Below are 17,195 nucleotides of genomic sequence, written 5' to 3'. Positions count from 1 at the left end.
ATATAATGAGCCTTGATATCGATGTGTTTTGTTCGCCCATGATGAACTGGGTTCATGGAAATTGCTATGGCAGATTTGTTGTCACATAATATTATTGTTGCTCCTTCTTGTTTTTGTCCAACGTCTGCCAAAAAATTTCCTTAGCCACACTACTTTGCATGTAGAAGCTGTTGCCGTCATATATTCTGCTTCAGATGTTGATAGTGCAATTGTTGCCTGCTTCTTTGAACTCCACGTAACAGCCCCTGATCCCAAGCTAAACACATAGCCAGTTGTACTCTTCCTGTCTTCTAAACATCTGGCCCAATCACTGTCAGTAAAGCCATATAACTTGTACTCTGGAGTTTTTGCATACTATATTCCATACGTAACTGTCCCAGCTACATATCTCAACATTCTTTTTGCAGCACCTAGATGATGCCTCGAAGGGGTGTGCATAAATCTGGACACAACACCAACAGCAAAAACAGTATATGGTCTTGAATGAATAAGAGAAATTAAACCTCCAACAAGACTTCTGAAATAGTTTCCATCAGCTGATTGAGTGCCATCATCATTTTGGAATTTATCATTCAGATTCATTAGCGTAGGAGCTGTCTTGCAATTCAGCATGTTGAATTTCGTTAATAAATTAGTTGCATACTTTCTCTGGAATATGAAAATCCCATCTTCTGCTTGTTTTATTTCCATTCCAAGAAAGTAGTGCAGCTTCCCTAAATCTAACATCTCAAATATTTTCTTCATATTCAACTAGAATTCTTGTATTAGTTCTAACGAAGAACCCATATAAACCATATTATCTACATATAAGCACACGAGAAGTAGATTGTTACCTTGCTTCTTTATATATAGTGTGGCCTTGTTTTTGCTCCAGTGAAAGCCGTTTTTTAGGAAGTATGCATCTATCCTGCTATACCATGCACGAGGCGCCTGTTTCTATCCGTATAAAGCCTTCCGCAACCTGTAAACCCGATTCTCCCTTCCTTGAACAACAAATCCTTTCAGTTGCGATACGTATACCTCCTCTTCTATCTCCCCATTCAACAATGCTGACTTAACATCAAATTGATACACCAACCATTGTAATTGAGCAGCTACCGAGAGCAAGATCCGTATTGTTTCAAACCTTGCAACTGGGGAGAAGGTGTCTTCATAATCAATCCCTTGCCGTTGTGAGTATCCTTTCGCCACCAGCCTCGCCTTATACTTTTCAATACTACTATCCGCATGGTATTTTGTCTTGAATACCCATTTGACACTAATGGGTGTCTTGTCTCTTGGTAGCTCAACTAGATCCCACATCCCATTCTTCTGAATGGAGGCAAACTCCTCACGCATACCTGCTCTCCATTCTTCCTTCTCGTTAGCTTTCTCAACTATTGTGGGATCTACAATGAACATGGCATAAGTAGTGGCATATATATCATTTAGTGAGTGAACCTTCCTTAGAGGAGTGTCATCTGATGATATATCTTCTGATTCACTCGATGGTGAGACAATGTCGCTGCTACTTGCAGTTTGACTACTCGGTGAGGTGGGTTGCTGATCTTCTGCCAGTTCCTCTTCACCATTAAATGGCATTTCGAACTGAACAGCCCCATTAGCATCTTCATGCCACGCCCATCTATTGTTTTTATCAAACACCACATTTCGACTAACTATTATCTTTCCGTTCACTGGATTGTACATCCTATATGCTTTGGACCCTGAACAGTATCCCACAAAAATGCATTTTGTGGACTTCTCCTGGAGCTTGATGCGCATATGAGTATCAATATGAACATAAGCAATACAACCAAATACTCTCAAGTGATTTACCCAAGGTCTTCTTCCTGTCCATAGCTCATATGGTATTTGGTCATAAACTGCCCTAGTTGGTGACAAATTCAGCAAGTACACAGCTGTTGCAACAACTTCACTCTAGAACTGGGTTGGCAATCCTCTTTCTTGTAATATGCTCCTAGCCATCTCTACTACCGTTCTATTCTTGCGCTCAGCTACTCCATTCTGCTCTGAAGTATATAGAGCTATGAGTTCCCTCTGAATACCATGTTCTTCACAAAAATAGTTGAAGGCTTGTGACATGAATTCCCCTCCTCGATCTGTCTGCAAGACCTTAATGTAGTTCCCACTTTGCTTTTCTGCCAGTGCTTTAAATTTCTTGAAAGCTTCAAGTGCTTCAGATTTAAACTTCAAAAAGTACACCCAGCTCATTCGTGTATGATCATCCGTCAAAAGAAAAAAAATAACGGCTGCCCCCTAAAGACTCAATCTTCATAGGACTGCAAATGTCAGCATGAATAAGTTCCAAACTGATTGGAGCTTTCCAAGCCTCACCTACAGGGAATGGCATCTTTGTTTGCTTCCTATAAATACACCCTTCACACAAATCGATTTCCTTAATGCAAGGAAGGCCATGAACTAATTCATTTTCCTGTAATAATTTTAGGGCCTTTATGTTCAGATGACCATACCTCAGATGCCATATCATAGATTCATCCTTTTCTTTGACAATCATGGCATGCTTTTCAAGGCTCGACATCTCAAGAGGAAACAACTTGTTTTGAGTCATTTGCACTTCCACCACCACTTGATTGGTCTTCTGGTCTTTAATCACACATGACAGGTTTTCAAACAAAACGGAATATCCACTGCACATTAACTGCCCAACACTCAGCAAGTTATGAGTCAGATTAGGAACAAAGAAAACATTATGAAGAAACTTGGTTTGACCATAGTTGTTGATCGTAACCACTCCTTTGCCTGCCACTTGCACTTGCTTACCATCTCCAAGTCTTACTTTTACCTTGTAGGATTCATCTAGCTTTTTAAAAAAGGATTGCATCCCTGTCATATGATTCGAGCAACCACTGTCAAGAAACCACACATCTCCAGTTAATTCCATACCTTCCTCTTTGGCCATGAAAAGCTTGAGCTCCTCGTCATTCTCCTCTTCTTCAGTATAATTGGCCTACTCAGCTCTTTTCCAGCAATTTGCTTTTACATGACCAAAGCGCTTGCAATAATGGCACTGCACATTACGCCCTCTTGCACATTTGCCCTGATAACCTCCTCATCCTCTTCGTCTATTCTGATACTATTCATTGCCTCCATGAACATTCAAGTTCTCCTGTTGGCTTGAAGCCTCTCCTTTGACATGAAAAGCTTTTTCCTCAGTCGTCTCCGTCGTCCGGTGTAATCTAGCTTCATGGGCTTACAACGATCCCAATAACTCATCAAAAGTAAAAACAAACAAATCTTTTGACTCCTCAATCGCTGTAACAACATGATCATACCTTGGAGTTAAACTTCTCAAGACCTTCGCAACAACTGTCTGATCACTGCAATTTTCCCCATATGTATTTCACTCACAATTGCAGAAATTCGGGAAGATAGCCCTGCACTGTTTCTCCATTGTTCATCATTCTCGTCTCAAACTCACTTCTTAATGTTTGCAGCCTCACTGTGATCACCTTCTTGTCCCCTTTGAATTCCTTCTGCAGCGTCAACAATGCCATTTTTGCAGCAGTCACATTCATAATCCAAGGAAAGATATCCTCATGCACCACCTGTTGAATAACGTGCAAAACAGAAAATTATGCATAATGACGTGTGCATGCTTGCTTCCCACAATAACATTATTTCCAGAACATAAAACAAAAATAGGGACCCAACAAAATAGGAACAGACTTTGAATAAGTTTGAATAAGTTTGAATCAGTTTTCAACAGCCAGTTGAATCTTTTCTAGTGGATGATAAGTGTTGGTGAGGTTATTGAGATAAGGACCCAAAAACATGTCATCTATGCTTGAAAGCTCCAGATGAAAATATATTTTAATTTTTATGTTTCATTCTTTGTTGCAAGAAAATAAGGTAAATTTCAACTACGTTACCTGAACTTAGTGCGCTACTCTCTCTATATCCATGACTTTTCGTCTGGCCATTTCTTCATGGCTTAAAGCAAATAGGGTAAAAAAAAAAGGAAAAAATAAAGAAGACAGAGAGAGAGGGGGAGCGAAATAAGAAAAATAAAAAGGAAGGATATAATAAAGAATGGAGCTTTTTCCATTGTGGTACAAAGAAAATATAAATTAGGCTATTTAACAGTTAAATGGTTTTTTTTTTTTTTTTGAAATTAACAGTTAAATGGTTTAAAATTAATATTTATCTCATCAATATTAATCACTCTTTTTTTAATATATTATTTTAAGACTTATCAATTTACATCACATGTAAATTAAGTGTGTTAAATACCAATATTTGAATATAGTCTTAAATCATGCTAGGGATTCATTGCACACATTTTATGCGTGATTTTCTATCTGTGCTAACTGGCAATAAGAATTATAAATTAAAGTCTTTGATATATATAGGAACTCATTTCTATTATAAGTTCCCTTTTCATGCTTGATTCTCATAATAAGTTGTGGTTAATATGCAGCATAACATGCCATGACTATCAATTATAAATTATAAGTTGCGATTAATCAAATCGAAAAAATCGATCGGACCGAATTAATTTAAAAATTCTGTTTTATTTTTTATTTTTTCAATTCGATTTCTCATTTGTTGTTCGCTTTTTATTTTTAAAAATTTCGGTTGTTTCAGTTTGGTTCGATTTTGATAAAAAAAAAATCGATAAAATCGAACTGAACCAATTAGCGATAATAATATATTATTTTTAATAATATAAAGAGATTAGATTATAATTAAAATTGAAATATTTCAATTAAATTTTAGAATACTAAAAATAAAGTATAAAAAATAAAAAGTTTATTAAAAAGTCTAACCGATTAAATCGATTTGATTCAAATCAGTTTCTACTCAAAATTAATTTGGTTCAATTTTTACAAATACTAAAATTTTGATTCCCAATTTATTCAGTTTGGTTCAAAACCACGGAATATCACCTCTACTTTAGAATCACATGGTCATGCATACTATATACTAAACTTTTTTTATTATAAAATCTTGATCTAGGCTAAGGTTTTTGTAAATGTCAAATCCTATCGATTTAGATCATATTTCCTTATCTTAATTCCATTTTTTTATTATGAAAACTTAGTATAAAAAACTTTTTTCTAATTAAGTCTTTCAACTCTAGCTAGAGAGCTTCATTATTAAGAACAACTAAGATATATAGTATGGAACTTTATAGTAATGAATCTTATCTTGAATGAACATCTATCTCTATATATAATTAATTTGAACCAACACATGGCAATATACCTATAAATAGTATAAGTATGTAGTCGTTATCAAATTTAAATAACATATACATGAGATAATTGTGTAATCTGGAGTCTATGATATATATACTATTATGATTTAGATGATATCATATTAATAAGAGTAAATTTCATTTATAAACCATCTAAGTAATACATTGATCCGGAGTAATTAGTCTTGGATTTTAAGGAAGACTTGGACCGGTCTTAACTTCTGCTATCGACGTTCGTTGGAAAACCACAATAGCTTTCCGAAAAGAGAATTTCGAGATGGATGATTTTCAAAAGTGTGACCAGATTGAAGGCCTATCACAAAGTTCGAGACCTAAATTCCATCATTTAGAGGATTAATTTTGCATTTTAATTATTTTTTAGATTTTTTCATAAATTTCCGCATTAGAGTTTTTATTATTGTAAATAAATAGCCCTTTTCTTGGCTATTTGACACACTTTTCAATTTTTGAGAATTTAATAAGAAATTTCGGCTTCTATTCTTTTATTTTCTAAGTTTCGTCTTAATCAAACAATATTGGTTGAAACTCTTGATGGACTCTAAACAGTCCTATTTCAGTTGGTATCGGAGTGAAGTTTATCCATGGCCAACAACCAAGAGGCGCGACTAGCTGCAATTGAGGCATCCTTGGCAAAATTGAGAGAGATGATCGAATAGTTAACCCTACAATGGAGTAATAACCAACCCGCCGTAGCCGAATGCCACCGCCCGTTCTAAAGCCTGTGGTCAGAAATCCCCAACAGGATTATCACGAAGGTTACAAGATAAAGATAAACCTTCAAAACTTTTCTGATTCGTTGGATGTAGAATCTGTCCTGGATTGATTAGTGGAGATTGATCGGTTTTTTAAAGTTATGAATATGGAAGGGGATTGAAAGGTTCCGATTGTGGCTTATAAATTAAGGGGTGGTGCAGCAGCACGGTGGAATTCTGTTCCAACCGAACGCTATCGCAGGAGGCTTAAACCCATACAAAACTGGCTGTTGATGAAACAGATGATTGAACTGCGGTTCTTGCCTAGTGATCACGCCCAGGTTTTATATAATCAACATCATGACTGTATTCAAGAGAGTCGAAGGGTGGATGAATATACAAAAGAGCTTTTGAGATTGCAGGCAAGGTATAATAACTGTGAGAATGAAGCCCAACAGATTGCTCATTATGAGAGGGAACTGAATCATGAAATTCGTTATATGATGGGAGTATCTGCGATTTTCACTTTGGGAGATGCCATTGAGATGGCAAAAAGAGCAAAAGAACGTATTGAATGGCAGTCTCAACAATAGTCTAATCAAAATTTTAATTACAAAAATTCTAGTTCGAAAGGAACTCAGCACTATAGAGGTAATTACAATGGATAGCCTTTTAGGGTTGTAAATTCTAGCAATCATCAGAATATTGTAGAAGAAAGGATATACAGTAAGGGAAAGACAGTCATCAATACAGCTGGAAAAGGAGGGAAAACCAATTCTTATTAGAAACCAATTGGAGATATTTGTTATCACTGTAGGCAACTGGACATCGATCGAATAATTATCCAAAATGCAGAGAAGTTAATAATGATTGTCGACAGGTTAATGTAATTGAGGAGGTGGTTAAATCTGAGGAGAAAGTGGATGAAAATGACGGGTCTATTATTGGTTCTAAAGATGAGGAGGTCACCTATCTAGTGAAGGAAATTTTATGCTCGACAAAATAGGAGGATGAGACGCAAAGGAGAAAGATTTTCTAGGCGAAGTGTCGAGTGGGAGAAGCGATTTGTAAGCTAATTATAGATAGTTGCAGTTGTGAGAATCTGATAGCTAAGCAATTGGTGGAGAAACTGCAATTGCCTACATAGCCTCACCCTTCGCCATACAAAGTTGAGTGGATTAAGGAAGGTTCGACAATTAAAATGGATAGAATCTGTAGCGTGCCTATTTCGATCGGTAAATCTTACATTGAATTTATTGATTGTGATGTTGTAGATATAGATTACTGTGAAATTTTGTTAGGTCGTCTTAGACAGTTTAATGTTGATGTTTTGCATAAGAGGAAGGAGAATTCGTACATGTTTACATGAAATTGAAAGAAGATTACTGCTTTGCCTTCTAGTTCTGTGAAACATTCTAAAGTGAAAGGGAAAACTGTTGTTGCTGTCTCTATGGGAGTGCAAAGGCTATTAGGCGAAGTTGAGAAATCTGGAGGCACACTGGCTTTATTGATGAGAGCAAAAGATGAAGTAGAGGATGCACCATCTTTACCACCACCCATTAAAGAGCTGTTGGAGGAGTTTTCTATGGTAGTGGAGGAGCTTTCAAAGCTTCCACCTTTATGGGATATTCAACATCGGATTGATCTCATTTTTAGATCCAAATTACCGAATCTGCCTCATTATAAGATAAGCTCAAAGGAAAGCGAAATCCTTCAAAAACAGATTGAAGAGTTATTGAAGAAGAGGCACATTCGGGAGAGCATTAGCCCTTGCAAAGTTTCTATCTTATTGATTCCAAAGAAAGATAAAACTTGGAGAATGTGCGCGGATAGTAGAGCATCAATAATATTATAGTTCAGTATCGATTTTCTATTTCTCACTTGGATGACATGCTGGATCAGTTATCACAGTCTAAAATCTTTTCTAAGATCGACCTTAAAAGTAACTACCACTAAGTTTGAATTAAGGAGGGAGATGAATGGAAGACAACCTTTAAAACTATGGAAGGTTTGTACGAGTGGCTGATTATACCGTTTGGTTTGACGAATACACCTAGCACGTTCATGCGACTTATGAACAAGATTTTGTGCCCTTTCTTATGCAAATTCGTGGTTGTTTATTTTGATAATATCTTGATTTTTAATCGCAGTGAAGAAGTACATTTACAGTACCTCCGTCATAACTTTACAGTACCTCCGTCAAGTTATGACAGCCTTGCTAGAAAATGAGTGGGTTATTAATTTAAAAAAATGCATTTACATGATGGAGCACATTTTGTTTCTTGGATTTATTGTTAGTGCAGAAGGAATACATGTTGATGAGAAGAAGGTAGAAACAATATAGAACTGGTCCATTCCTAAAAATATTTCAGAAGTTCGCAGCTTTCATGGACTTGCTACTTTCTATCGGTGGTTTATCAAAAATTTTAGCAGCATCGGTGCCCCTATCACTGATTGTTTGAAGAAAGAGAGAGTGCAGAAATTTACTTGGACTGAAACTGCCAACAAAAGTTTTGAGGAGATTAAAGACAAGCTAACTTCTGCCCCCATTTTTACTCTACCTAATTTTGATAAACTATTTAAGATTGAACGTGATACTTGTGGAGTTGGAATTGGTGGTGTGTTGTCGCAATCTAGTAGGCCCTGTTGTCTTATTTAGTGAGAAATTGAATGATACTAATTATATGTAATGTTCTGGACTTTTAGGACTTAGGAATAATATTTGATGGGGCGAGAGTTCATTATTTACACAGATCATCAATTTTTTATTCATTTTAAGACAAAAAATATGTGAATAAGATGCATGCTCTATGGGCAGCTTATTTTGGAGCTTTTTATTATATAATAAAATATAAGGCTAGCCATAGTAACGAGGTAGCAAGCGCTTTGAGTAGGAGGGCTGCTTTGTTGATTACAGTTAGTCAGGAGATCGTGAATTTTGAATTTCTAAAGGATTTTTATGTTGCAGATGATGATTTTGTTGATATATGGGTAAAGGTCCAAGCTCGTCAGCTTGCTGATGAGTTTTTGATACATGAGGGATTTCTGTTTAAGGAGAACAAGTTATACATTCCTCGTTCTTCTCTGCTGAAAAAATTGATTCGAGAGGTCCATGAAGGATGTTTAAGTGGTCATTTGGGGCGTGATAACTATTGCTGATTTAGAGGAGCATTTTTATTGGCCACAATTGAAAAAGAATATAGGTTGGATGGTCCAGAAGTGCCCAGTTTGTCAAACTCAGAAGAGTCATTCGCAAAATACGAGTTTATACATTTCATTACCTATTCCAGAATATTCTTGGGAGGACTTGTCTATAGATTTTGTTCTTAGTCTTTCACTTACTCAATGTGGATCTGATTCATTTTTGTTATCATTGACAGATTCTTCAAAATGGCACATTTCATTCCTTGCAATAAAACTAATGATGCTTCTCATATTGCGAAACTGTTTTTCTAGGAGGTTATTTGTTTACATGGCATTCCTAAGACTATTAATTCTGACAGAGATGTAAAGTTTTTAGCTCATTTTTGGGTGACTTTATGGAAGTGTTTTGGGACTGAACTTCGATACAGTAGTGCTGCTCATCCTCAAACTGATGGTCAAATTGAAGCGGTAAACCGTACTCTTGGCAATCTTCTGCATTGCATCTGTAGTGATAAGAAAAACTGCTTGAGATCGTACTCTTGCCCAAGCAGAATTTACTTATAACAGCTCTGCCAATAACTCTATAAAAATGTCACCCTTTGCAGTTGTATACAGGAAAGTTTCAATGCATACAGTTGATTTTATTGCCCTTCATACAGGTCTTCATAACAGTATTGCAGTAAACAACTTGGCAAAGCAGCATGTGGATATTTTTCAACAGGTACAACAATGTCTTATGGAAGTCAATGACAAGTACTGCAACTGATGAATATAGGCGTTTCAAGTTCTTCAATGTCGGTGATCAAGTTATGGTGTATTTTCGTAAAAAACGTCGTGGAGTGTAGAAAAAACTTGACTGAAAAAAGATTGGTTCATTTCGGATTATTCAAAAGATTGATGATAATGCCTATATTCTTGACCTCCCAGTTTATATGAAAATGACTTTCCAGTTTATATGAAAATTTTCAAGACATTTAATGTGGCAGATCTGTTCCACTAATATCCTATTGATGACAACTCAAGGTCGAGTTCTTTACAAGTAGAAGGGAATGATGTGGAGCAATTAGTCTTGCATTTTATGGAAAACTTGGACCGAGCTTAATTTCTACTGCCAACGTCTGTTGAAGGCGCACAATAGGTTTCCGAAAAAAGAATTTTGAGACGGACGACTTTCAATAGTATGACCAAGCCATAAGTCTGTTACAAAGTTCGAGACCCAAATTCTATCATTTAGGAGATCAATTTTATATTTTAATTATTTTTTTAGATTTTTTCATAAATTTCCGCATTAGAATTTTTATTATTATAAATAATCATTTTCTTGACTGTTTGATACACTTTTCAATTTTTGAAAATTCAGCCTTTTATTTTATGAGTTTTGTCTTTATCAAACGATATTGGATAAAACTCCTGACAGAGTATAAACAGTCTTATTTCACACATATTTAACTTACTATTATATCATAAGTGTGATTGTATATATCTAGGCATTATATATCCTATAATATAAGATTGGTCATTTCACTTTCATTAATATCTCATAATAATCTGTGAAAATAAAAAGAAACGAATCTAACACGATAAATTAGACTAATAAAGTATTCTCGATTGTAAACAATTTTATTGTAGTTTATAATCAAAAGTTTCATAATCCTATTCTTAATTCTTTGAAAATGGATCTTCCATCAAGTCCAACTATTTCATATTAATACATAGCAATTAACATTAATTAATCACTAAAATACAAAATCGATCCACATTAAGAATTGAAAATTGTATCAAATATTTTAAATGATTGGAAATATCACCACACTCATAATTTCAAGCTCCAAGCCCAATAAGAGGAGGCCTTTTGTTTTTCCGCATAAAGAAACTGCGTAACTCAGAGGGCTAACTCCCTCACTAACTATTGGGTACGGCCACTATCTAGATGGTCCTCAAGAGCATAAGAGTAAGGAAAATAAAATTTACTGACTTCTAGTTAGCTTTAGTGCAGCAAAATATTTTGTGGGATGAAGACTTTTATCTTTACTTCTTCTAATGCTCTCACAATGATCTTGAATATTGATATGTAAAATTGAGAAAAAAAAAGTACAAAATCTATCAGAGATAACCCTGGTGGAGACCCTCCAACACTCAAGTAAGATTTGAAAATTTAAAATTTATTTTTTAGTAGAAGTTTCAAAAAAGAAAAGAGAAAGAAGAAAAAAAAAGAGAGAGAGAAAGGAGGAGAAAGCTAATTTATTAAGGTCTACTGAATCAAAAAAGGAAGCTCCATCTATCTTTCTTAGCATACTTTAGAGAGAGATATAAAAATATATTTTGATATATATTTTGCTATATGTTTTGGTGGAGCCTATTACTCGAATAATTTTATAATTTTTATATATTATTTATATGTGTATTTTTATAAGGCCATTTACATTTAACTGTACATGACTTAGTGTTAGTACGCATGCAAAAAAGCAAAACACTTTGATATTTCCTTACTTAGATTGGAATATTCTTAGATAGACTTAGTTTACAATGTACCAAGACATAAAAGCTGTTTCATATAATTTTTTATAATAAAACTCACTTATTTTTATTTTATGTCTATTAGCAGAAAGAGTACAAATAATAATGAGAAAATTATATATTTCTATTGTATATATTTTATAGAGATATTACATCTATATATACAGAAGTTTATGAGCTAATTATGACAAGAATAATAATCACTATAATTATGCTAAACAAATCTCCTATAATCATACTAACACCCCCCTCAAACTCAAGGCGGTAGCGCAGGTGCCAACTTGAGTTTGCATAAGAGATCTTGGAAGCGAGCTGAAAGATGCGGTTTGGTGAAAATATCCACAGTTTGGCTAGTAGATGAGACAGGAATCAAACATATGGTGCCGTGAGCAACATGATGACGTACCAAATGACAATAAATTTCAATGTATTTGATATGCTCATGAAAGACATCATTATGAGAAATTTGTATGGCACTTCTATTGTCACAATGAAGCATGGTGGCAGAAGAGTGAGTGACCCCCATATCAGTTAATAGCCATCGTAACCAAAGTAGTTCAGATAAAGCATCAGCAAGAGCACGATATTCAGATTCAGTGCTAGAATAAGCAACAACAGTTTGCTTTTTGCTACGCCAAGGGATAAGAGAATCTCCCAAGAAGAAACCATAACCAGTTGTAGAGCGATGATCTGTTGGATCACCGGCCCAATCAGTATCAGAGTAGCCAGATAATACCAAGGAGGAGGTAGCAGAGAAGTGTAAACCATGAAAAAGAGTTCCCTTGATATAACAAAGGATTTGAAGCACTACAGAGAAATGAGTTGAACGAGGAGCAGACATAAACTGACTGACTAGATGAACAACATATAAAATATCATATCGAGTAACTGTGAGATAAACAAGACTCCAACAAGCTGTCGATGTAAAATAGGATCATCAAGAGGAGTGCTATCAAGAGGTGTAAGTTTGCAGTTGAGCTCCATCGGAGTCGACACAGTTTTGCTATCAGTGATGCCTGCTCGAGAAAGTAAGTCAGATGCATATTTGGCTTGAGAGAGATAATAGCCATCAGAATGTTGAGTAACTTCAAAACCCAAAAAATAGCTCAGAGAACCCAGATCTTTCATTTTGAAATGCTGATGAAGATAATTTTGTAACTCTGAAATACCAGATGAATCATCTCTAGTGATTATCATGTCATCAACGTAAAGCAACAAAAGAACAATACCACTATCAATTCAACGAGTAAATAATGCAGAATCATGTGGGCTAGAGATAAAACCAAATTGAGTAAGAGTGGAACTGAATTTGACAACCAAGCCCAAGGAGCTTGTTTCAATCCATATAAGGCTTACTGGAGTTTGCAAACCTTGTGAGGAGAATGATAACTAGGAGGAGGATGCATATAAATCTCTTCTGTTAAATCACCATGAAGAAAAGCATTTTTGACATCCATCTGAAAAAGTTTCCATTTTCAAACCGCAACAATAGTTAAGAGACTGCGAATAAATGTTAATCTGGACACCGAAGCAAAAATTTCTTCATAGTCGATACTATACTCTTGAGTGTATCCTTTGGCTACTAAACGGGCTTTGTAGTGTTCAACAGTGCCATTAGAATAAGTTTTGATTTTGTAAACCCATTTGCAACCAATAGAGGTCTTGTTTGGTGGAAGATTAACTAAATTCCAAGTATGAGTTGTCTATAAAGCTGAAGTTCTTCAGTCATAGCTTACTGCCAAAGAGGGTCAGTACTTGCCTCACGAAAAGAACGAGGCTCATGAAGGGTTGCAATAGTAGAGTAATAATGAAAATCAAAAAGAGAATGAGAAGTTTCTCTTACTCGGGTAGAACGATGGAGAGTAGTGGTAGGAGGAGATGCAGGCACAGGTACATAATCAACAACTGGTGCAGGTTCAACAGGAGCACGTGCGGGTGGGCTGGTATTAGAATCACCTGCATCAAGACTAGGGAATAACTCATTGAAAGAGTCAGTGAAAAACTGAGAGTCAGTAATGACAGATTGATGAAATTTGGAAAGAGAAGAAAACATAGTATTTCCCCAAAAGGTAACATGACAAGAGATGCTTAACTGATTGGAAATGGGATTACAACAACGATACCCTTTATGTTCAATGCCATAACCAAGAAAACAATACAGACGAGCACGAGGTTCTAATTTGGTATGTTCATAAGGTTGAAAAAGGACAAAGGAAGCATATCCAAATGGCTTAAGGATTGAATAGTCAGGAGGTTGTCCAAACAACTTTTCAAAAGGAGATAAATTACGAAGAACTAAGGTAGGAAGACGGTTAATAATATAAACAACATGAAGAGCGGTTTCGCCCCAAAATTTTTCTGGACAAGAAACAGAAAGAAGAAGAGCACATACAAAATCAAGAATGTGACGATGCTTGCATTCGGCTCTCCCATTCTGCTGAGAGGTGCGAGGACAAGAACGTTGGACTGCAGTGCTCTAGTGACTAAGGAACTAAAGTAGAGAAGAATCCTAATATTCCATGGCATTGTCTGTTCAGAGAATTTTAATGGTACAGGAGAATTGAGTTTTAATCATATTTGCAAATGTCATATAAGTATGTGATAACTCATATCGATGTTTCAAAAAATATATCCAAGTAAACCGAGAATAATCATCAATAAATAACACAAAATAACGAAAACCATTATTGAAGAAATAGGAGAAGGACCCCAAATGTCTAAATGAACCAAGCTAAAAGGAGTATTTGAATTAGTGTCATCATTAGAAAAAGATAATGTGAGTTGTTTTGCAAGCTGACAATTTAAACAATGAAATGACTCAAACTTAGTAGATCCTAATAATCCATGAGAAATTAAAGGTTGAATTTTAGTGGCTGAGGCATGACCAAGACGAAGATGCCATTGGTGAATGGAGGAATTGGGGATTGTGGCCGCAGACACAAGTCGTGAGGAAGATGTAAAGATGCAAACTCAAATAATCGATCCACCCTGCGACCTGTCCCAAGAATCTGTCCCATTTATAAATCTTGTACCTGGACACCAATGGGAGAAAAAAATAACGTTTAGACCTTTTTCACACAACTGACCAACAAAGATAAGGTTGAGTGTCAAATTAGGGATACAATAGGTGTCAGGGAGATGAAGAGTTGAAGTAGACACATAACCAGTGTGTGTGATGTTCATTTTAGTGCCATTTGCAGTAAGGATTGGTGGTAAAGAAGATACAGGTTTTGCAGAATTCAAGAATTTAACATTAGTGGCCATATGATTGCAACATGCAGAGTCAAAAAGCCAATAAGAATTACCCGGAGTGTCAGACATAACAGCAGGGGAATTGGAAGAAATAATCTGTTTGAGTAATGTCTCAAGATCACTCGTGGTGATGGCAGTAGAACCTTCAGTAGCAGCAGCAGTGATAGAGGAAGAGCTAGACTTTGAGACATTCTTGAATTTAGGATTACCTCCTTTTGGTCTTGGAGGGCATGTAGGACAATTTTCAAGAATATGGCCGTAACCATGACAATATCTATATTCTATAGTTGGACAATAAGCAAAAGCATGACTAGTTTGATTGCAATTCTTACAGAGTTGATTGCCAAATTTCTGATGGGAAAAGCGAGTAGTTTCAAGAGCTGTTTCAAATTGAGGAGTTTGATCCAGATTGAGATGCGTCTCTTCAAAGATAATCTCTTGAATAGCAGTATCCAATGATGGGAGTGGATTTGGATGTAACAAGGATGCTTGAACAGCCTCATATTCAGATCGAAGAGCCATTAGAACTTGAATGAGATGAAGATGATCTTCACTGATTTTGGCCTGAGATATTTGAGTCCAAATTGGTTGTACCTGGGTAAGAAAATCATTTACACGGATTGTCCAGTTTCTTGTTTCAGATTATGAAGAGTAGTCCACAATTGATAATGGTGAGCAAGTCCAGTGGTCTGATATCGATTAGCTAGAAAATCCCAGATTTCTTTTGCAGAGTCACAATCAGCAAATTGAATGTGAATTGATAGGGCAGAGGTATTGCAAAACCAGATGATAATTTAGTGATTTTTACTATTCCAATCCTCCAGACGTTCCGTAAATTTCGCATCAGTTTCATCTTTCTCTCTCTTCGGCTTCATAATATCGCCAGTGACAATACACCAAAGTTTGCAACCTATCAAAAAACTTTTCATACCTTGAACCTAGTGATTATAGTTAGAGCCAGTTAAAAGCGTTGCAATAGGTTTTGAAATGTCAGATTTCTCCATTTTGTTCCTTAATTGCAAAGGAACAAAGATGAACAGTGTGTGAAATACGGGCAGAGTTAGGTGCTTTGGTGGAAAACTAATTAGAATTGCAAAGAGAGAAGAGATCCCAGAAACTAAAAATCGAAGCCTTGCGGCTCTAATACCATATTAACAGAAAGAATACATATAATAATGAAAAAATTGTATATTTCTATTGTATATATTTTACAGAGATATTACATCTATATATACAAAAGAATATGAGCTAATTATGACAAGAATAATAATCGCTATAATTATATTAGACAAATATCTTATAATCATGCAAAGATTAATTTCCTATGATCATACTAACAATGTCCATAATAAACCAAGACAAGACAAATATTTTCCGCTTGAATATTCTTTTAGACAATTGGCAATATGCATATCTCTTGGTCTAATAAAATTTTTATAGTCCTGATGACCGGAAAAAGGACGCTAAGGTGTTGCGAAGCACAATCCAATTGATTCTATCCTCTTGCTTTTTTCTTAAATTTATAATAATAAATCCTAAGACTTATCAATATGTAATTCAATCATTTTTAGTGTAAATAATTTAATTTCTAAAATTTTATTTTATTAATAAAATAATTTTTTATTAAAATTTATTATTAAAGTTTAACAATTTAATTCAGATTTTATTTTCCATAACAATTTAATTTTTATAATTTTAATATTAATAATAATGTAACTATTATAGTTTTAATTTGTATAAATTTATTCCTTTTAGTTTAACTTGACTTTTTGAATATGTAATTGACTATCGTAAATTAAAAGAATATTTATTTTCTTAATAAAATAAAAATAAAGAAACAATTATTTTCCATTAAAAAAATATTAATTGTTAAATTTTACTGAATAATTTTTTTAAAAAATTTAATGGGCTTATATATTAATATTATCAAAACTTAAAATATCAGTAATTAAGTTTGGGGCAATATTACGCCACTCCAGAAAATCAGACAGCTGCCCTAGCTAATGTCTGAAAAAACGGTTATATAAAAGCTCAACAACTAAATTATATAATTAAAAAATAAAAATATAAAATTTTGAAATTAAATCTCGAAGGACATTTTGAATATCAAATTAAACCTATTTGAATTAAGTTACAACAAATATACCCCAATAACTATAGCATTGTACCTAATAATTTCACAATTTTCTGAATGAGTAATGAATGCTGAGATTTTTTTTCCAAGCAATTACACTTTACATCGGACAATTTATTTTTCCAATAAATGGATTTAAGATTGAATGATTTATCCAGACATTGATATAAATATTAACAATGCCTCTTGTTTTGTGTTTTCTCAGACTTTCTGT

The 17,195-nt window shown here is 34.8% G+C and overlaps 1 protein-coding gene across 1 annotated transcript; it reads right to left on the bottom strand.

Moving 5' to 3' along the window:
• Positions 1 to 81: 81 nt before the first annotated feature.
• LOC110618936 (uncharacterized mitochondrial protein AtMg00810-like) lies at positions 82 to 744 on the bottom strand. Its single transcript, XM_021762207.1, has 2 exons — positions 460 to 744; positions 82 to 354 (listed from the first exon to the last, which is right to left on the bottom strand). Exons 1-2 carry the CDS (start codon positions 742 to 744, stop codon positions 82 to 84), a joined length of 558 nt encoding a protein of 185 aa, XP_021617899.1.
• Between the last annotated feature and the right edge of the window lie 16,451 nt (positions 745 to 17,195).

The sequence above is a fragment of the Manihot esculenta genome, chromosome 7, assembly GCF_001659605.2.
Source record: "Manihot esculenta cultivar AM560-2 chromosome 7, M.esculenta_v8, whole genome shotgun sequence".
Lineage (NCBI taxonomy): Eukaryota > Viridiplantae > Streptophyta > Magnoliopsida > Malpighiales > Euphorbiaceae > Manihot > Manihot esculenta.
Note: the sequence above shows the minus strand (reverse complement) of the source record. Positions and strands in the feature narration are given on the sequence as shown.

Bases quoted from the DNA above. Each gene is read 5' to 3' on its own strand.
- LOC110618936 (XM_021762207.1), bottom strand. From the start codon at position 744: ATGAAGAAAATATTTGAGATGTTAGATTTAGGGAAGCTGCACTACTTT. The intron at 355-459 runs GTTGGTGTTGTG...TATGGAATATAG, and splicing joins GACCATATACTGTTTTTGCT to TATGCAAAAACTCCAGAGTA.